Source organism: Nomascus leucogenys, chromosome 4 (assembly GCF_006542625.1).
Source record: "Nomascus leucogenys isolate Asia chromosome 4, Asia_NLE_v1, whole genome shotgun sequence".
Lineage (NCBI taxonomy): Eukaryota > Metazoa > Chordata > Mammalia > Primates > Hylobatidae > Nomascus > Nomascus leucogenys.
In genome coordinates this window covers 72,325,178-72,347,284 of record NC_044384.1, presented here as the reverse complement: position 1 = coordinate 72,347,284, position 22,107 = coordinate 72,325,178, and the positions used below count along the sequence as shown (strand labels likewise).

At 38.7% G+C, this 22,107-nt stretch overlaps 1 protein-coding gene across 6 annotated transcripts in view; it reads right to left on the bottom strand.

The window, feature by feature from the left end:
- CEP192 (centrosomal protein 192) overlaps positions 1 to 22,107 on the bottom strand; it is a 137,654-nt gene that overhangs the window by 65,730 nt on the left and 49,817 nt on the right. For all 6 annotated transcript variants that reach the window (XM_030810804.1, XM_030810806.1, XM_030810807.1 and 3 more), the window contains 7 exons: positions 20,650 to 20,714; positions 19,361 to 19,570; positions 16,554 to 16,680; positions 15,204 to 15,334; positions 7,563 to 8,385; positions 7,353 to 7,479; positions 2,371 to 2,542 (listed from right to left, as the gene is read on the bottom strand). In XM_030810804.1, coding sequence (XP_030666664.1) covers positions 2,371 to 2,542; positions 7,353 to 7,479; positions 7,563 to 8,385; positions 15,204 to 15,334; positions 16,554 to 16,680; positions 19,361 to 19,570; positions 20,650 to 20,714 — 1,655 coding nt within the window. The remainder of the gene's footprint in view (positions 1 to 2,370; positions 2,543 to 7,352; positions 7,480 to 7,562; positions 8,386 to 15,203; positions 15,335 to 16,553; positions 16,681 to 19,360; positions 19,571 to 20,649; positions 20,715 to 22,107) is intronic.

Genomic DNA, 22,107 nt, shown 5'->3' with positions numbered 1-22,107 from the left:
TTTCTGTAAACTTTACAATAAAAATCTAAATAAATTAGTAATGAAGGAGTGGGGGCTGAGCAAGCTTGAAATGATAACGACTTTGAGGTCAGGCGGCGGCTCAGCAGGTTGGCAGGGCCCCACCCCACTATCTGTCCATGCTACTGCCTGGGCTTGAAGATTCAAAGATGTTAACTTTTTTTTGTGACAGAGTCTCGCTCTTGTTGCCCAGGCTGGAGTGCAACGGCGCAGTCTCGGCTCACTGCAACCTTCACCTCCCGGGTTCAAGCCATTTTCCTGCCTCAGCCTCCTGAGTAGCTGGGATCAGAGGCGCCCGCTACCATGCCCAGCTAATTTTTTGTATTTTTAGTAGAGACAGGGTTTCACCATGTTGGCCAGGCTGGTCTTAAACTCCTGACCTCAGGTGATCCACCTGTCTCAGCCTCCCAAAGTGCTGGGATTACAGGTATGAGCCACCACGCCCGGCCAAAGATGTTAACGTTTATGTATTCTAAGCCCTCTCCCATTTCTAAACTTGTGTGGCTCTATGAAGCATGAAGTTAACAGTACTGGTAAATGTCCACACTCATTTATCTGTACATAATGCATAATCCGCGGAGTGACATCTGCAGCTCTGAAGGATGGACCAGCTGAAATTTACAGACTAGATAGACATAACCTTCACTGACTGCTTTGGTACTTGGTTTATACATTTCTCCTGGCCAAAGCTTCAGAAATAAAGACACTAAGAAACAAAGACTATATTATTTGCCAATTAATAATAACAAATAATATGTATCCAGTGGTGACTTACTAGGTGACAAGCACTGCCCTCACATACTATTCCTCCTTACAGATGAAGAAACAGGTTGAGGGAGGTTTAGTAATCTGTCTGAGGAGGCAGCAGAAGATAAGTTATCTGACATCATAACCCAGCTCTCAACCACTATGCTAAGAACATGCAGACTCAGTATCTAACACAACATGAAAAATACAGCTTTCAAAGAAAGGGGTGTAATGCTCTAACACTACGCTGTGTATTCAGTAACTCTTCAGTAGCTTGGTGGAGGAAGACTATGCAGCATACCCACAGCAGTCATAGTTAGCTCATCAAAAAACTGAACACTGTCACATCCACAACGTCCACACACAAAAATAGGTAACACTAGCTTCTCCCACATAAATCTCTCTGATCTTCTATTCTATTCCCACTGCTACTGTCTTGGCCCAAGCGTGCACTGTCTCTTGCCTGAACCACTACAGTGGCCTCATGTCAAATCTCCGATTTTAATTTTGCTCCTACTGGTCCCTTCTTCCTCATTGCCATTGGAGTGAGCTTTTAAAACATCAAACCAGCCTGGGCTTGGTGGCTCATGCCCGTAATCCCACCACTTTGGGAAGCCAAGGCAGGAAGATCGCTTGGGGCCAGGAGTTCAAGACCAGCTTTGGCAACATAGCAAGACCCCATCTCTAAAAAAAATCTGTTTTAATTAGCCAGATGTGGTGGTAGGCACCTGTAGTCCCAGCTAATTGAGAGGCCGAGGCAGAAGTAACACCTGAGCCCAGGAGTACAAGACCAGCCTGAGCAACACGGCAAGAAGCTGTCTCCACAAAAAAATGAAAAATTAGCCAGGTGTGGTAGTGCACACCTGTAGTCCCAGCTACTTGGGAGGCTGAGGCAGGAGGATCCCTTGAGACTAGGGGTCCCAGGCTGCAGTGAGCTGTGATCATGCCACCATACTCCAGCCTGGGTGACAGAGCAAGATCGTCTCTAAAAAATACAAAAACAAAACAAAATCAAAACAGATCATGACAGTGACCTGCTAAAAAGCCTTCAAACTCCCATATTTTAAACCCAGCACCCTTCCCGGTTTGGTCCCCCCTCTTCTAGCCTCATCCACTTCTCCCCATTGACATGATTCACTGTGGCCGTTCTAAACTTCCTGGAGTGCCCAGATGCAGTTTGTATCTTACAACTCTCTACCTCCCCATGTGTTAACTCTGCTTCCCCGCTGCCTAACTCCTAGCAGTCCTGCAAAGTGTGGCTTCAGTGTATTTATCCCTGCAGAAACCTTTGCTGAAGCAAAGGCAGTCAGACTTCCAACCACCACCTTCTGAGTCCCCATAGTATGTGCGCAGCATGATGCACTTCATTACACAGTGTGCCTCACCAGACAGAGCTCTTCAAGGGCAGGTCCTAAAATATTTGTACCTCTGTGCCTACCAGCATGAGTGGGTATTTAATATGCGCACACAAATACAAAAATCATTTTAAAGATAAAAGAGCAACACTGAAGTTATATAGGCTTGAACTGTAGTCTGAATCAAACATCTGTTAACACTTTTAAGAGCTGAAAGCCTTAGTAATAAATAATCCAAGTGGCTGCCCACCTTGTGGTCCTCCAGGGCATCATCTGTGGCTGTGGTAGGATAGGAGCCCTCTGGTTCAGACACATACGTTAGCCTGCTCACCCCAGCAGGTGAGCACACCAAGGGAGACAACTCCTGCTCAAAGGGAGGCTGCTGCTGCTGAGCTGCTGACCCAAAGGACTCTAACGCACACCTGAAAGAGAAGAGTAGCTCACACCTGGAGTTCTCCAGTCCTTCAACTATCTACGTTAGCAAAAAACCATTCCTATGTGCCTACAATCTTGCAAATGACTCAACCACGAATTCAATGTTTACACTTAATTATCTAAAATTGTAAAGAATATTCCCATTGAATGAAGCATCTGTTAAGCTAGTGTAAAATGTATTGTGGCATTTTCATTAATAAATACCATATAAAGACACACAGCAATTCATTATTAGCAATTAGCTATTCATTCTATAAAAATCTGCTAAGTATCTGATATAGAGAAATGAACAGAAGAATTCCAACCCTCAACGAGCAAAGAGGAAAAAGAAATCATGCAGATAAGTGCAAAGAAATGGGAACAGTCACACACCACTGTGGGACTATCAAGTGGTACAACTTTTGGTTGAGCAATTAAGCAGTACATATCAAAGGCCTCTTGACTCAGATATTCTACATTTAGGAATTTATTCTGAGAAAAAAAATTAATGATAAATATAAAGACTTCACAAAAAGGACATGTCCACATCACTGTGGACAATAAGTGGGAAAGCTTAAATCAGACAGGAGGAACTGAGCTACAGAAATTAGAGCACAAACATGCAATACAACACTATGCAGCCACTCAAAAGCATGCTGTTCTAGCCTTGGTTCAGAAAGATGTCCCTGCTACACAACGTAAAATGAAAAGATCAGAAAGTGACAAATAGTGAGTCTCACAACTATCTGCACACACACCAGGATTACTTCCTCTTTATTCTGTTCATTAGCACCTTTCACAGGCCGCCAGCCGAGATGCAAGGAGCGGGAAACGGACTGCACATCTTGAGGGGAAGCAGCAAAGTCACAGTGCAAAAGAGCACAGGGGATAGGAAATAAGTGTCAAGCCACATTTGGAAACAGTCTCCACACCTACGCTCTGCTGGTTAGCTTGAATTCAGCCCTTCACTTGACTGGATTCCATCATCTTTCTTTTTTGTACGAAGTTCAGAATACTCAGCTAGGCAATGGACGTACATAGAAAATTCAAATTTGAATCCTGAACTTTTAAAAAGTCCCAAATTGGCTGCGTGTGTTGGCTCACACCTGTAATCCCAGCATTTTGGGAGGCCGAGGCAGGTGGATCACGAGGTCAGGAGATCAAGACCATCCCATTTAACATGGTGAAACCCCATCTCTACTAAAAATACAAAAAATTAGCCAGGCATGGTGGTGGGTGCCTGTAGTCCCAGCTACTCGGGAGGATGAGGCAGGAGAATGGTGTGAACCTGGGAGGCAGTGCTTGTAGTGAGCCAAGATTGCGTCACTGCACTCCAGACTGGGCGACAGAGAGAGACTCTGTCTCAAAAAAAATAAAAAATAAAAAGTCCCAAATCAAGACGGTATTGTCAAAATACCAGTTAGTAAGTTTCTAACCAACGGCAACAAAGTATTACTAACCAAATTGCTTCAGGCCTTCTTTAGCTCCCGCATGACATGCACCTACATGGGTTTCCATATCCACACGCACTCCCGCACACACGCACGCACACACACACACATACACACAGCATGATATAGCATGGAAAATGTTCTGAGTCACTGGATGATGTGTTGTATTAGTTTGACTCCTTTGGTTAACAAGAACAAATGCTTTTAGGTGAAATTACCTCAAATAATGAAAAGTGAACTGCAAGAACAGATGCAAAATAAAAGGGGAGACATACTGAAAGGGTATACTGTATAACAGAGCAAAGTAACAATGAAGAATCAAACAGAGATATACCCTAATAAAATTATTAGACTTGAAAAATAAAGAATTTTGGCAAAAACATCATGTCAATTCAAAGGCAAAAAGAATCAGGCTAGTCTCAGATATCCCTCTAGTCTTCCATAGGGACAGTACAATTGCTACAAAGAGAATAAAATACCTAGGAATCCAACTTACAAGGGATGTGAAGGACCTCTTCAAGGAGAACTACAAACCACTGCTCAATGAAATAAAAGAGGATACAAACAAATGAAAGAACATTCCATGCTCATGGGTTGGAAGAATCAGTATCGTGAAAATGGCCATACTGCCCAAGGTAATTTATAGATTCAATGCCATCCCCATCAAGCTACCAATGACTTTCTTCACAGAATTGGAAAAAACTACTTTAAAGTTTATATGGAACCAAAAAAGAGCCCGCATTGCCAAGTCAATCCTAAGCAAAAAGAACAAAGCTGGAGGCATCACGCTACCTGACTTCAAACTATACTACAAGGCTACAGTAACCAAAACAGCATGGTACTGGTACCACAACAGAGACATAGATCAATGGAACAGAACAGAGTCCTCAGAAATGATGCCGCATATCTACAACTATCTGATCTTTGACAAACCTGACAAAAACAAGAAATGGGGAAAGGATTCCTTATTTAATAAATGGTGCTGGGAAAACTGGCTAGCCATATGTAGAAAGCTGAAACTGGATCCCTTCCTTACACCTTATACAAAAATTAATTCAAGATGGATTAAAGAATTATATGTTAGACCTAAAACCATTAAAATCCTACAAGAAAACCTAGGTAATACCATTCAGGACACAGGCGTGGGCAAGGACTTCATGTCTAAAACACCAAAAGCAATGGCAACGAAAGCCAAAACTGACAAATGGGATCTAATTAAACTAAAGAGCTTCTGCACAGCAAAAGAAACTACCATCAGAATGAACAGGCAACCTACAGAATGGGAGAAATTTTTTGCAACCTACTCATCTGACAAAGGGCTAATATCCAGAATCTACAATGAACTCAAACAAATTTACAAGAAAAAAACAACCCCATCAAAAAGTGGGCAAAGGACATGAACAGACACTTCTCAAAAGAAGACATTTATGCAGCCAAAAAACACATGAAGAAATGCTCATCATCACTGGCCATCAGAGAAATGCAAATCAAAACCACAGTGAGATACCATCTCACACCAGTTAGAATGGCCATCATTAAAAAGTCAGGAAACAACAGGTGCTGGAGAGGATGTGGAGACATAGGAACACTTTTACACTGTTGGTGGGACTGTAAACTAGTTCAACCATTGTGGAAGTCAGTGTGGTGATTCCTCAGGGATCTAGAACTAGAAATACCATTTGACCCAGCCATCCCATTACTGGGTATATACCAAAGGACTATAAATCATGCTGCTATAAAGACACATGCACACGTATGTTTATTGAGGCACTATTCACAATCGCAAAGTCTTGGAACCAACCCAAATGTCCAACAACGATAGACTGGATTAAGAAAATGTGGCACATATACACCATGGAATACTATGCAGCCATAAAAAATGATGAGTTCATGTCCTTTGTAGGGACATGGATGAAACTGGAAAACATCATTCTCAGTAAACTATCACAAGGACAAAAAACCAAACAGCGCATGTTCTCACTCACAGGTGGGAATTGAACAATGAGAACTCATGGACACAGGAAGGGGAACATCACGCTCCGGGGACTGTTGTGGGGTGGGGGGAGGGGGGAGGGACAGCATTAGGAGATATACCTAATGCTAAATGACGAGTTAATGGGTGCAGCAAAACAACATGGCACATGGATACATATGTAACAAACCTGCACATTGTGCACATGTACCCTAAAACCTAAACTATAATAATAAAAAATAAAAATAAAATAAAATAAAATACATTATGAAAAACCAAAAAAAAAAAAGAAACATAAGGGAAGAACGTGTAAGCCAAAGATTGTAAACATACTACACCATGTCACAGCCAGATGATCTTCAAATTTGCTTTGGGTTGGATGACTAGTAATACATCTGTTAAAATATGCAGGCCAAGCACAGTGGCTCATGCCTGTAATCCCAGCACTTTGGGAGGCCGAGGCAGGTGGATCACCTGGGGTCAGGAGTTCAAGACCAGCCTGGCCAACATGGTGAAACCCCATCTCTACTAAAAATTAAAAAATTAGCCAGGCATGGTGGCACGTGCCTGTGGTTCCAGCTACTTGGGAGACTGAGGCAGGAGAATCGCTGGAACCCGGGAGGCAGAGGTTGTAGTGAGCCAAGATCACACCACTGCACTCCAGCCTGGCCCACAGAGCGAGACTCCGTCTAAAAAAAAAAAAGAAAAAAAAGCAACTAACTATTAAATAAGAAGTGACTGTGTATATGTATATGAAAGTGTTTCAAACTCAGGCATCCATAAGGAGTCACAGAAAGAACTAAGCTCTCCATTGACATTTAGCACTAGCTGAACCACACCATGTTGCTTCAGATGAACATGAAAAACTTTAATGGCAGCTTGGTAAATAGTTAATAGGTATCTTTGAAATCCAATATTTTGAAACAAATCAAAACTACATTTAACATTTTTGATAATTTTGCTGGTTAGGCAAGTTTTTCCATCTATTAGACTCTTTCAATAAACATATTAAAGATCTTTTATAAAGCCACAAAAGATATTCATAAAATTAAAATTTTATGAAGTTATTCATCCCAATATCATTTATACAGCAAAACAGTTAAGATACAAAGTACTCACCAGAAGTATCAAATGAACCATGACAGTTCCATTATGCAGTCTGTAACATTACTAGTTTTCTTTTAAATTCAGAGAATGATTGTTATAAAGAGTAAAAAAAAGCAGTATACAAAAATTTGCACAGAAAAATAGCTGGAAAGAAATTCACAGCTTACAAGAGTTACCTTTGAGAGATGAATGCATAGATGAGTAATTTTTCTTCTTTACAAATTTTTTTTCCAAGTTCCTATACTGAACACATATTTTTATTTTTTTAAAAAGAAAGTACACACTTACCCTGATGAACTTGTTCCGGAAGTTTCACTAGGAGAAGAATGACTTAGTGGTGATGTGGAAGGTCTGAAGCTCTCCTGCTCATCCTCTGAGCCACGTCCACCATGCTCAGGAGAGGTATTTTTCAAATCTATCAGAAAGGGGTATTTTCCAGTGAGAAGAGAAAATAAACTTTGTAATTTTATGAATGTGACCAACAACTCAGACACTTACCACTATTTTTAGGTGAAACTATGCAATGGTTTTCAAAAGTCACATGCTTCTCACTGTTGCTTATTTCACTGACACACTCATTTTGCCTCTGATTTTCTCTATTATCTCGTATTTCTTCACACTCTTTTAACAGACAAAGGGATGTTATTCCGGGGTTCCTCACTGATGAATAACTATCAGATGGAGTGGAAATTGAGGTAGCTTTTTCATTGTTACCAACATCTTGTAATTTGTTGTCAATGGAACATGTCTTCACATCAACTACTGCACTGCTATTCTCTCTATTTGTAACTGAATTTGAAGAGTTTATGGTTCTAAATGACTCTTGATTCTCACTCTCTCCATTTTCAACATAAACAATAGCTGCTGTGTTTTCTTCTGGTTCCCTCACACTTACACTAGTAGCACTTAAGTCCACTGGATGAATGTCTTGAGTAGTTTGTTCTTTGGGCAAAGATAAATCCCAAGTATCAGACATATTAGCCCTTGAAAAGTTTTCCAATGCACTTTCATATCTACTAACTTCTGTTTTTTTAAGGTATTTCTCCATATCAAATGCATTGGATCCATTACTTTTTTCTAAATCATTAGGTAAGAAATGACGCACATGAGAGTAGTCCTTTTGTTTCTCATCTTCCTGAAAAGTCTTGTCTCTGGTTTTATTTGAAAGTGCCTTGATCATAGCAGCAAGTTGGGAAGGATCAGTATTAACTGATGCCTCTGCAATGGCTGAAGCAATGGTGCTGATCCTAAGCACAGAATCACCACTATCTGGTAGCTTGTCTTTGTATCTTTGGGGTTTGTTGCTCATGAAGAAAGAGTCCTAGAAGTGAGAAAATTAAACATCAGATAAATTTACCCCAGTTTCATGAACATTCATTAGTCCCCCATTATCATTGGGAGATGCATTTCAAGACCTCCAAGTGGATACCTAAAACCTTAGATAGTACCAAATTCGACTGCCGTAAATCAGAGCATGTTTCTGTTCCTATCTTCCACCCACAAATGTAGTGCCTTTTCCATCTTAACTAAGCACTTATCACTCACTGTGGCTGGAACATCTGAAGTTTGGAGTGCAAAGCATGAATTTTTCTGTTCTTCTTTGTAATTACACATAAAGAAGATCATTCTTACCACAGACCTCAGAAACTTCAGCATTATTTTTTCTTTCCTTATTAAGTCGAGAACCTTCATCTTTTCACTTGAAGGAAGCATTTGATAGCTCCTCTTTGGCGTATCCAAATTGTAGGCAACACTACTCTTGCACTTTGGGGCCATTACGAAGTAAGAGTGACTTTAACACAAGCACTGCAATATCACTAAAGTCAATCTGATCACCAAACACTACTAAGTGACTAACGGGCAACAAGTGAAGACAGGTGGAGAAGCTGGACAAAAGAAAGACTCACATCCTACCAGGATGGAGCAAGTTGGTGGGAAGATTTCATCATGCTACTAAGAATGGCACATAATTTAAAACTTATGAACTATTGCTGGAATTTTCCACTGAATATTTTTGCACCTCAGTTGACCATGGGTAACTAAAACTGAAGAAGGCAAAACTGTGGAAAAGAGGGGGCTACTGTATTAGTTTGATCTTTATAAGCATGATGTAAGATCTAATGGCAACAAAAAAATTAAGGGCATACCAGTTAAATATCCTAATGAAAAAGACAGCTGCTATCAACTTTAATTATATAGTACCAGGTTATTTACAAAATTGATTATCATTTGTTTTTTAAAAATCATCAGGAATGAAAGACATGGTAAAATTGAATCAGATAATAATTTAAAACCAAAAACTTAAGATATTGAGATTGAAAAGCCACTGAGTCATTGTGATTGCAAGTATAATTCTTGGTAATTTCATTCAACTGTTAGAATTATTTATAAGCAAGACATAAATAGGAACCATGAGTAAAAAACTGAAATGGGCCCAACAGTTAAAAAACATAAACTATTTAAAGGCCGGGCACAGTGGCTCACGCCTGTAATCCCTGCACTTTGGGAGGCCGAGGTGGGCGGATCACCTGAGGTTGGGAGTTCGAGACCAGCCTGACTAACATGGAGAAACCTCATCTCTACTTAAAATACAAAATTAGCCAGGCGTGGTGGTGCGTGCCTGTAATCCCAGCTTCTTGGGGGGCTGAGGCAGGAGAATCACTTGAAGCCGGGAGGCAGAGGTTGCGGTGAGCCGAGATCATGTCATTGCACTCCAGCCTGGGCAACAAGAGCAAAACTCCGTCTCAAAAAAAAAAAAAGAAAGAAACATAAACTATTTAACAACAACAACAAAAAATACATGTTAAGACTTCTGCTTCCAGTAACAGCAGACTAGGTAAAGCAAACCAACCTCTTGCTAAGAACAGTTAGAACTGAATAGCACATTCAAAAACTTATCTTTGAAAGCACTAGCAAGCTTAAAAAGCAGTATAAATTTATGGGGCCAAAATCTAAGAGAAGAAAGTAACCCAGAGAGGTAAGCCCAACACTGGGGATGCTGTTCCCTAAGCGTATCTGCTGCTTCAAGAAAAGGCTAAGCAAAGTTGTTCTTGTGGAAGTGCAGGTATAAAAACTGAGTCTGCCAATGAATGACTGGCATTGGGGGGTTAGGAGGGGTGTGTGTGTGTATGTTTGAGGGAGAGAAAGGTACCACAGTAAAACATCCATGCTTTGGGATGAGACCACAAAGGGATACACCCCAGCAGTAAAGGTAAACCAACATCCAACTGGTTCTCATAGGATGAGGCTCAGCTCCAATCAGCTCAATTCCAATAAATGAATGAAAGTGATCTGCAATTGCTAGTGTTCCTTGCTCCCTGTCAGAAGCAGACATAAATCCAGTCTGGAAGATATCATCTCCCTTAGCCTCAAATTATTTCAACGATTTTTCCTCTAAACTGTAGGGTAAAACAAAAGCTACCCAAGCACATCACAGTAAGATGGATAAAAACCAAAGAGAAAACTAACAAAAGACTGACAGCCAACTTTTAAAATGAAATGACATGAAAAAATACATTCAAAGTGCTAAAAGTTGCTCCTAACAATTCTATAGCAAGCAAAAATACACATCAAGAATAACAGGGAGATAAAGACATTTTAGAGAGACAACAAACAAAATTCATTATCAGCAGTCCCTTACAAAAAAAAAAAAGTAAGGATATTCTTTAAGAAGAAAACTAATCTCAGCTGAAAGATCAGAAATATTGGTTATTTATAAATCATCAGTATGTCTTATTGGGTTAAATATAGAAATAAAACACAAAACAAGAAAAGCTTTTTAAGTATGGAGTAAATTGAGTATTTTGTGATCCTTGGAATGCCAAGTAAGATATTTAAAAGAAAACAAAGAATTTTTACTAAACATCAGTAAGCCAAGAGACAGGTTATAATTATTTGGGTAATCATTAAAATAATATAAATATATATAATTACCAAATCAACAGAGGAGAAAAATGGAATCATATAAAATTTAAACGATCTCAAAGAATGCCAAAAGAAAAAGAACAAAGTCTAGGTGAAACAAATAAAAAGCAAATAAAGTGGGCAGATTCAAATTCCCATGCTGGAAATTCCATTAAGTGTAAGTAGAAAGACTGTGATATAGTTGGATGCCTCTCCAAATCTTATGTTGAGATGTAATCCCCAGTGTTGGAGGTGAGGCCAGGTGGGAGGTGTTTGGGTCATAGCAGTGGACAACTCATGGCTTGGTGATATCTTGCAGTAGTAGTGAGCTCTCCTAAGACCTGGTTGTTTAAAGTGTGTGGCATCTTCCCCATCCCTGCTTTGGCCATGTGACATGCCTGCTCCCACTTCGCCTTCTGCCATGATTGCAAGCTTCCTGAGGCCTCCCCAGAAGCCAAGCAGATGCCCACACCACACTTCCTATACAGCCTGCAGAACTATGGGCCTGTTAAACCTCTTTTCTTTATAAATTACCCAGTCTCAGGTATTTCTTGATAGCAGTGCAAGAAACAGCCTAATACAGACTGTCAGACTGGTTGAAAAGCAAAATCCAACAGTATGTCCCTATAACATCTGAAATATAAGGATACAGAAAGATTAAAAGTAAAATAATGGCAAAAAATATAACATGCTAACACTAACCAAAGAAAGCTGGTACTGACATTGTTAATCTCAGACTAGATTTAGGAAAAAAGCATTATTACACACTGAGGGGAGACATGCTCAATAAAGGATTTGATTTGTTAGCAAGAACAATTTTTATGAACCAAAAAATTTCATGAAAAATTTAATACAACAAATTTTATGCACAATTTGTATGCACCTAAAAATATAGCTTCAAATGTTTAAAGCAAATATTGATATACCTATAATGATTAACAAACCCACAATCATGGTGGGAGATTTTAAAACAGCACAATAATTTTAAGAATGCAGGCAGCTTGAGCATCCCGATTTAAATAAATCTCACCTAAGTGAAACAGACATTAAGTCACATAACAGACATTCCCTACAAGTGTACAGAAAATATTTTCAAAAATTGAACAAATGCTGAGTTATGTATCATATTTAAACAAATTTCAAAGGCCTAAAACTAAAAATTCTCTGACTATAGTACATTTGGCCTAAAATCAGTTATTTCAAAAACCAGAAAATCTCCTACATGCATCCCATGCACTTACACCACTGAAAAAGCAGGAAGGCAGAAAAATAAGCACACTAAGCATCCATCTCAAAAAGTTAGAAAAACAACACATTAAATCCATAGAAAGTAGAAGGAAAGAAATGAAGACCAGAAAATATGAAATAGAAAGACAAACAGAATTGAGAATAAATAAAATTGACAAATTAACAAAACTGAAAGTATCTGGTGAGATTAAGAAAAAGAGAGCCAAAACAGTCAATTATAGAAATAACAAAAGAGACATAGCTTAACAACGTAAGATATTAATCACAAGAGGATATTATGGTCAGCATGATAGTAAAATAAATTTTCAAGTGTAGAGGAAGATTACAATCTAAATCACAATTTACTAAAACTGACATAAAAAATTAAAACATTAGAATAGTACTACAACTATTAAAGAAATTGAATCTGCAAGTAAAGGCATTAGATAAAGAATATAACAGACTCAGGTGATTTCACCAATGTATTCTACCAAAATCTTTAAAAAAGCACCAATCTTACAAAAACTCTTCCTGAAAACAGAAAAAATGAGAACAGTAAAACCTTGATACCAAAACCAGACAAGAACATTGTAAGGGCATTCATCTCACTCACAAAAATGCAAAATTCTAAGCAAACTATTAGCACGCCAAATCCAATGATATATCAAAAGATAACACATTACAACCCTAGTGAGGTTTATTCCAAGTATAAAAGAATAGTTTAATATTCAAAAATCATTCGACAAAATTTATCACATCAACAAAACAGAGCAAGCTCATGTTCTTCTTAACAGATCTAGAGAAGCATTCAACAAGATTCAATCCTCTTACAAGGTGAAAACCAAATCCAAAACAGAACAAAAAACTAGTGAACAAAGATTAGAAGACCACTTTGTTGATACAGTAATTTAAAACAAAACAAAACAAAAACCTTACAGAATGCATCAAATTGAAAGATGAAATACCGAAAAGAGCTCCCACTGAATGAGGGAAACCCAACATCATGACATCAACACTGTTCTGAGGTCCATCCAGTCAAGGAAGGCAACACAAAGAAACAAAGGTATAAAAATTAAAAATGAAGAAATAAGACTTTTATGCTCAGATGACAAAACTCTGTATGTAGGAAATTCAAAGAGTTGATAATTAGAGTTAATAAGTAAATTTGCTGGATATAAGGTGAGTATATTTAAAAAACAAATACAATTGTGTATTTGTTTAGCCAAAACAAACAGAAAATAAAGAAACATAATACTAAAATAATGTTTCATTTGATAGCACAACAGGGTCAAAATAATTTAATTGTACATTCACAAATAACTAAGAGTATATAATTGAATTGTTCATAACACAGAGGATAAATGCTTGAGGGGATGGATACCCCACTTCCCATGATGTGATTATTACACATTGCATGCCTGTACCAAAACATCTCATGTACTCCATAAATATATACATCTACTATGTACCCACAAAAATTAAAAATAAAAGTTTCAACAACTTGGGAAGAAATCTAACAAGATGACGTGAAAAATCTGCACAAAACTCATAAAATACAAAGGGAAATTAAAACATATAAATGAAGTGATATGTTAGTTTCATGGATTAGAAGACTCAATATTATAAAGATGTCAATTTTACTGTTCCGTAAATTAAATTTAATCCCCAAAAAAGTCCAACAGGGTTGTTGGTGGTTAGTGGTTGGTGTGTAGAAGCTGACCATGTGACTGTAAAGCACACATGGAAATGTAAAGGGCCAAGAATAGCCAAGATACTTTTAAAGAAAAATACGAGAGGATTTACTCTTCCAGATATCAAGACTTATTATAATAAGGTTACAATATTCAAGTGTCATCTTGACACAAGATAGATAAACAGACCAAAGAAGCACAAGAGAGACTCTAGAAATATAACCACAATGTCATGGTATTTGATTTATGACAAAGTTAGCACATTAGAGAAATAATGAAAGCATGGCCTAATCAACAAATAAAAATACCATTTAAAAAGTGAAAAGGCAAGCCACAGACTAGAAGAAGACACATGGAACACTCATAACTGACAAAAGGCTCCTATCCAATGTAAATAACACCTACAAATCAAATAAAACGAACTGTCCATTGGAAAAATGAGCAACAGACTCGGACACGCACTTCACAAAATAAGCCTCCTAATGACCAGCAAACATGAGCAAGAATCAGCTTTATTAGTAATCAGGGAAATGCACATGAAGACAAGAAGGTCCCACTGTGCACCCACCAGAATAACAAGTAATGCCAGGTGCTGGCGAGGACATGTGGTGACAGGAAGCACACACTCTTGAACAAATCTACATGGTACAACCACTCTGGAAAACTGTCAAAACCACTGAAATGAAAGTATGCAAACTCCACGACATACACACACCTCAGATGAACGTGTGCACACTTCCCAGGTACTAGGCTGTCCATGGAGCATTGTTTTATAATTGTCCAGCAGTGGAAATATCCCGAATGTTCACCAACAATACAAATGGATATAAAAGCAACAGAATATTCATGTAACAGAATACCATACAGTAATAAAAATAAGTTTCTATTATACTCATCTAACAAATGTAAGGTGAGGTGAAAAAAGCCAAAGAAAAGGAATACATGCCACATGGTTTAAGTGAAGTTTAGAATCAGATAAAATTAATACAGGGTTAAAGGTCAGGTAACTGGAGGCGGCAAAAAAACTTGTTTCTGGGCTGTTGGCAATGTTCTCTTTCTTGATCTGAGGTATACACAAGTGTATGACTTGTGATAATTCATTCACTGACTACAAATCTGTTTTATAAACTCATCTGTGTGTATATTATATCGCAACAAAAACTTAAAAAAAAAATTTAAAGGACACTTGCAAGAAATTTGAAGTCAGGAAAGAAAACATGTTAAATGGCATATATTTTTTACAGGTGATCTCGTCTTGATCCTACATAAGAACTACAACAAGATAATCTTAGATTTCCTTACAAAAGGCTTAAGCTACCTCTGTTTTGCCTTTATCAGCCGTTAACGTCACATCATTTTCATCCACTTGTGAAGTACTCTCCACTGCTTCAACCTGAAGTGTAATTGATCCTTCACTTAGCTGTGCCTGGGATTGTTCATTTAAATCTCCTGCAGGAAATATATTAATATTCAACTTATAAGTATACACTATTTGACAAACACAGTCTGTGGAATAAGGACCAGGCAAAATGACTAATTTACGAAGGAAGATGTCTTTGTACCCCAAATGTCAGTTGCCTTCACTAAAACAGTTTAAACGTATAGTCACTTGGACAGAGAACAACAACATAGTTAATTTGGCTCAATGCTGCAGAGTCCAAACTTTGAAGGAGGATTGTGGATTTTAATCTCTCCCTTGCAAATGCACACATAAACTCATTAAATATTTTTCAGCTTGAAACATTTCACAAACATACAGTAAGTTGAATTTAAAACAGTACTTCTTGGTCGGGTGCGGTGGCTCATGCCTGTGATCCCAGCACTCTGGGAGTCTGAGGTGGGCAGATCACTTGAGGTCAGGAGTTTGAGACCAGCCTGGCCAACGTGGTGAAACCTTATCTCTACCAAAAATACAAAAAATTAGCTGGGCGTGGTGGCGCGAGCCTGTGATCCCAGCTACTTGGGAGGCTGAGGTGGGAGAATCGCTTGACCCAGGAGGTGGAGATTGCAGTGAGCCGAGATCATGCCACTGTGTGACAGAGACTCTGTCTCAAAAAAAGAGAAGAAAAGAAAGAAATAAGTGAGTGCATCTTTAGAGAAATGGAAAATGAGCTGAATTTGTATACATGGAGCCTTTGTCCCAACTCCCCTGCTAGAATACAGGCTCTTTAAGGAATGGAGCATATCTTATACAACTTTATATGATCTGTAGCACAAGACATTGTACTAACAAAAAGTAGCTGCTTGATAATTCTAAGTTGACCAAGAACATTTGATTAAAAATATTATAGATATTTATCATAAAAATTTATCATAGATTATCATAGTCTAAATCTCGAAACATCTCTTTAAAAGTCAACCTAAATAATAAATTATATCTACGATTAATTAACTCAATAATTCAATAGCCAACATTAACTAGCCCATCTGAAATTATTTCATTTACTGTGGTTTTTACAAATTTAGATAGATTTTGGCTGACTTGTTTGCACTTTAGATTGAAAAGGATATATGGGGTTACATATGAATCAAATCTATAACCAACACTGAGAAACTATAAAGTGTTATATACATTTTCACTCATAAAGAACATGGTCACACATTTAACCCCTAAGTTACACATTTAAGAAAAAAAGGTTCCTAAAAGCCCCTTCATTGAATCCGTTACCTGAATATAGATCATGGTTAAGATGAGCCATTTCTTTTTCCAAATTACCTCTTGATACATCAGATTTTCTTATTAAGGCAATAGGTTCTCTCTTCTCTGGTGATCTAATAAAATAGCCAAATGATGGCTACAAAATAATTAAATGTAAATTATTTCTTTGATTTTCAACTGCTTTGAGAAATTCTAGACTATTTTATCTAATAGTGGTAAAATAGCTAAATGACATCAAAAAACTGTTTTTCCCACTTAACCTCAAATTACTACAGATGACCTTCAAAGGTCCAGGTAGAACCTTTCATTTCCTTAATACTAGCTACCTTTTAATCATTAGAACTCATATTGTCAAATAAATTGCCCTTACTAAGAAATTCAAATTAAAACAACAGAAATGAGGCCAAGCGCAGTGGCTCACACCTGTAATCCTAGCACTTTGGGAGGCCACGGCCTGGCCAACTTGGCAAAACTTTGCCTCTATTAAAACTATAAAAATTGGCCAGGGATGGTGGTGCACACCAGTAGTCCCAGCTACTCAGGAGGCTGAGGCACCAGAGGTTGTGGTGAGCTGAGATCATGCCACTGCAGTCTAGCCTGGGCAACAGAGCAGACTCTGTCTCAAAAAAACAACACAGAAATTATACTTTATTCCTTCAATAATTATTATTGAACACCTATTATGTGTTAGGCACTGTTTGATCATCAGTGACATATTAACGAGAAAAAAGATAAAAACTCCTGCTTCCTGGAAATTACAATATAAAGGTACTTTATTTTATAGAATAAGCACATCCTTGAAAAATGTGTATTAAGATTAGGGATGCTCCTACCAACTTGCACGAAAGTTTCTGGAAGGTTTCCATTCAAGGAGCTTGCTAAAGGGTAGGCAGTTTCCACTTGTCTTTCTTATACAGCAGTCACATGACAGAACTAAAAGTGAACTCATTAAATACACTCAATTTTTTATTGGTCTTCACTTTCCCAAGTGATTAATTTATTAATTGTGATTAATATCTTAATTTCTTCCCTTGATTCAGTAACTTGAATGCAAATAAAACTTCATCACTTATACCAAAACAAAAATTCCAAATAATAGATCCATTCTTTTCATGATCCAGTGCTTTGTCCACCTTATCTTTCCTTACTATAATTCCATTAATAAGGAATTCAGTTACTCTTCAACTTCTGTCATAATCTCAAAGGCACAATCAATTCAAGCAGAAAAATCTACCTTTCTAAAGTATTTATTTTCATTTTTCAATCCACTGCACTGAGCAAGACCACAGTTCAATTTCAAACTTCTATGAATCATCTGTGACCTCTAACATTACATCTGTTATTTCAAAATCATACTCTTAATGAAATCCAGTTTTGATAAACAATCCCTCCAATAACCCTAATTCCCTCTGTCGAATTTATCAACAAATTCTTTGACTCTATAGAATAAATCTTGAATTCTTGCCCTTTTCTCTGCTTCTACTAGGTCATCCTTGTCCCCAGCCTTCATCACGTCTCTCCCATTTCCTAAGTGTTTGCGTGCTTCTTTCCCTCTTCTGTCTTTTGCTGACTTTCACTACCTGGGCACCTGACATATGACAGCAGCCTGCTGCACCTGGAGATGGGCCGGCACCACAACAAAGTTGCCCTGTGCCTCTAAGCACCTCCTCCCAGTTCATCTGAGATAAAAGCCCCCTCCTACCAGAAGCCCTTATGATCTGCCCTTGGAATCATCTGCCATTCTCCCTTCACACCCGCCTACCCTGCTCCTCAGAGCAGCTCTGCCTGCCTGCTTTCCATTCCTCCAATATGCCACCCTGGTTCCTACCTCCAGGGCTGCACACAGACAAAGGCCAGGTCACTAATGGAGGGAGAAGTCTTATTTCTTCTTACAAAAAAAAAAAAAAAAAAAACCACTTTTTTTTTTTTTTTTTTTTTGAGATGGAATCTCGCTCTGTTGACCAGGCTGGAGTGCAGTGGCGTGATCTCGGCTCACTACAACTCTCCACCTCCCGGGTTCAAGCAATTCTCCTACCTAAGCCTCCCAAGTAGCTAGGATTACAGCCACGCACCACCACATCTGGCTAATTTTTTATAGTTTTGGTAGAGACAGGGTTTCACCATGTTGGCCGGTTGGTCTCAAACTCCTGACCTCAAGTGATCAGCCCACCTCAGCCTCCCCAAGTGCTGGGATTACAGGTGTGAGCCACTGCGCCCAGCCTGCTGCCTCCTTTTCATCACTGAGATGCCAACTCAATGTCTTCCCCCAAATGTCAGCCTGACCAGCACAGCTAAAGTAGCTCCTTCTCCTCACTCATGCTTTACAGGACTTATCACTATCTGAATAACTTGTGTCTTTTTAATTGTACATGCATTACATTTAATTAAATCAAAACACTTCTATATTTCAAAACATCTCTTTAGACAATAGTTTTTAAAAATCAATTTTAGAATTCTTCACACCAACCAACAATAACAACAGCAATTAACAACTATTAAATACTTACTACATGTTGGCTTAGTGCTAAATGCTTTACATGAACCATCACATTTAAATCTTACAAAGCCCTATAAAACTGTGCTGTTAAGAAATGGGAAATTAAGGCATAGAGGAGTTAAATTGCTCAATGTCCTAGAATTAGCTGAAAGACAGAGCTAGAACTGCGGTAAAGGTCTGACTGATGATGAAACCTACGTTTTTTACCACTCTTCTGTCCCATCCTATTCTATCTCCATTTTAAAGTCACTGTGCCATCATAATACTCAAAATCTAAAATCTGGTGACTGTGAGCACTTCCAACAGATTCCATACTTACTCTTTTCACATTGTTACCACCACCAAGGCAACCAAGAGCTTCAGATCTTTGAGCAAAGAACTCTCCTAAAGATAGACGTAAATAACTGGCATCATCTTTATCCAAATCTGATGTGCTACGTGATTTCCTCAACAGACTGTAATTAATTGTAGCTCCCCAGGACGTATCGCCCAGTGCAACCGAAGTATTATGAGCATCTATGTTTTCTTCCTAGGGAGAAAGTTATTGTTTCATTTCTTTCCCCCAGCAAGTCACTTTTCTGTTGTTCTAATATACAAAAACTAAAAAAGTCTTACCAAGAAAATTTTAAAAGTAATTTTGAAAAAACTAGACAAAAAAAAAAATTGGGACAAACTGAAGCGTCATCAGCTACCACAGCTAATGAAGTCTGGAAAAGGAAAATGAGTATTTTTGAATACTTGAGTTATAATACACACGATCATGAGTTGCTCATGACAGTGCTTTCCTGTAATCCCAGCTACCTGGGAGGCCAAGACGGGAGACTCGTGGGAGCCCAGGAGTTCAAGACCAGCCTGAGCAACATGGCGAGACCCCATCTGAAAAATAATAAGAAGAATGTTATCTTCATCTATTGCTTCATCAAACACTATCATAAATTTTGAATCTTCAAAATAAGATTGAAATAAGATTGTCATAAATAAGAATCTTCATAAAAAAACAAATAGGATTACTTCACTTTAAAACATATTTTTAAAACTATAGAAATACAGCCTGGTACACTGGCTCACACCTGTAATCCCAGCACTTTGGGAGGCCAAGATGGAAGGATTGCTTGAACCCAGGAGTTCGAGACCAGTCTAGACAACGTAACAAGCCTCCATCACTACAAAAAATAAAAAATAAAAAAATAGCTATGCATGGTAGTACATGCCTGAATCCCAGCTACACAGGAGGCTGAGGCAGGAGGATCACCTGAGCCCAAAACCTTGAGGCTGCAGTGAACTATGATCACCACTGCACTCCAGCCTGGGTGACACAGCAAGCCCCTGTCTCAAAAAATAAAAATAAACTATGGAAATATCCATTAATGCCATTAAAGCAATTCTAAGTGAATTAAAGATATATTTCAGTATGTCAATGATCTTCAATTAATAATTTAGAGTATTTTATTTAGAGTATGAGGGAAAAAGCAGAAGTTGTCTAGCCATAAGAAAAATATGAAATAATTCTATACTAACTGTATATTCAGAAAGAAATGAACATTTTGCCTACACTTACATTAATACAGGAAAATTTTTAAATTTTGGATAAAACAAATAATTACAAACCTGTATAAATTGATGCTCTTTATTAAATTCTTCTTCATCTTGTGCAATCAAATCAAATGCTTCAGCTTAAAAAAGAATATGTTTATATAAACACATTACACTAATGCCTAAATAAGCACTAGCACACACATACAAGTTAGGAAAATGAAATACCAAGGAAATAAAGTTGTAACAAGTATGTAAAAGCTTGCACTCATGATTGATGCATCTGTATTAAATGCTTAAGTCTGTGGTTGTCAAACTGTTGCTAAAGAACACCTTGCTGTAGTTGATTTTGTCACTAACTTACCCCAATTTACTCAGGGGCTTTACAATGAAATCTTTTTCTTTCTAAAATTAATGTTTGCTTTAGAGAGTTTGGCACTCTTGCATTGAGGCACTCATTCATGAATGCTGGTGGAATTTCATCGGGAGTCATCAGACTGATAAGCCCTCTATAAGCTTGTCATGAAGATGGCTGCAAGGGTGCCCCAGGACCGCTTGCCCCCCATCCCAGGGAACCCCGGTCTGGACAAAGACTGGGAGTCCCCTAATGTCTGCCCTCAAGGCTCCTGCCGCACACCTCAGCTCCCCCTGGGAAAGGAACGCCAGCCTAAGCATACTCAACCCCAGGCCAAAGGCCATCACTAAAATGCCTCAGAGGGATGGGGCAAAAGGGCAAAGAGGGCCAGGGCCAGAAATACAACTGGGAGTGGTGGATTCATGGCAAACTAGGAGGCCCAAGACCCTGGCTGAGGCATCAGAATTGCCAAGAACTTTAAATGTGTTGGTGAAATGTATGCTAGCCAGATGCCAGACTGCCTGGCTGCAGCACTCTGGGCCTCTGCCTGGCACTGCAGGGTTGGAGCAGAAAGGAGAAAAGTGAACGGTGACCCAGAGGGCACAGTCTACTCATGGCCCAAACATGACGGAGGCTCCCCACTATCATGTGTCCATGAGGGACCAATCAGATCCACACTGCTCCTTTGGGACCCTAGACTGTGTCCCACATTCACAACCTAAGACAAAAGAAAAGCAGGCACAGGATATTTCTATTCAGGAAAAGCAGAGCACCAAAGACCACTGAGGCTTCCTACCTGTCAGAACACTGCTAGTTCTTTACCTTGTTAAGTGACCAAGGTCTGGCTCTGTTGCACAGGCTGGGGTGCAGTGGCACAATCTTGGCTCACTGCAACCTCTACCTCCTGGGCTCAAGCGATTCTCCCGCCTCAGCTTCCCCAATAGCTGGGCCTACAAGCGTGTGCCACCACCCTCAGCTAATTTTTGTACTTTTTGGTAGAGATAGGGTTTTGCCATGTTGCCCATCCTGGTCTCAAACTCCTGGGCTCAAGCAATTCACCCACCTTGGCTTCCCAAAGGGCTAGGATCACAGGCATAAGCCAAAATACCCAGCCTAAGAAAAAACACATTCTTAACCTACAGCATAGAACCTAGGAATGAGCATCAGGAGAACCATAA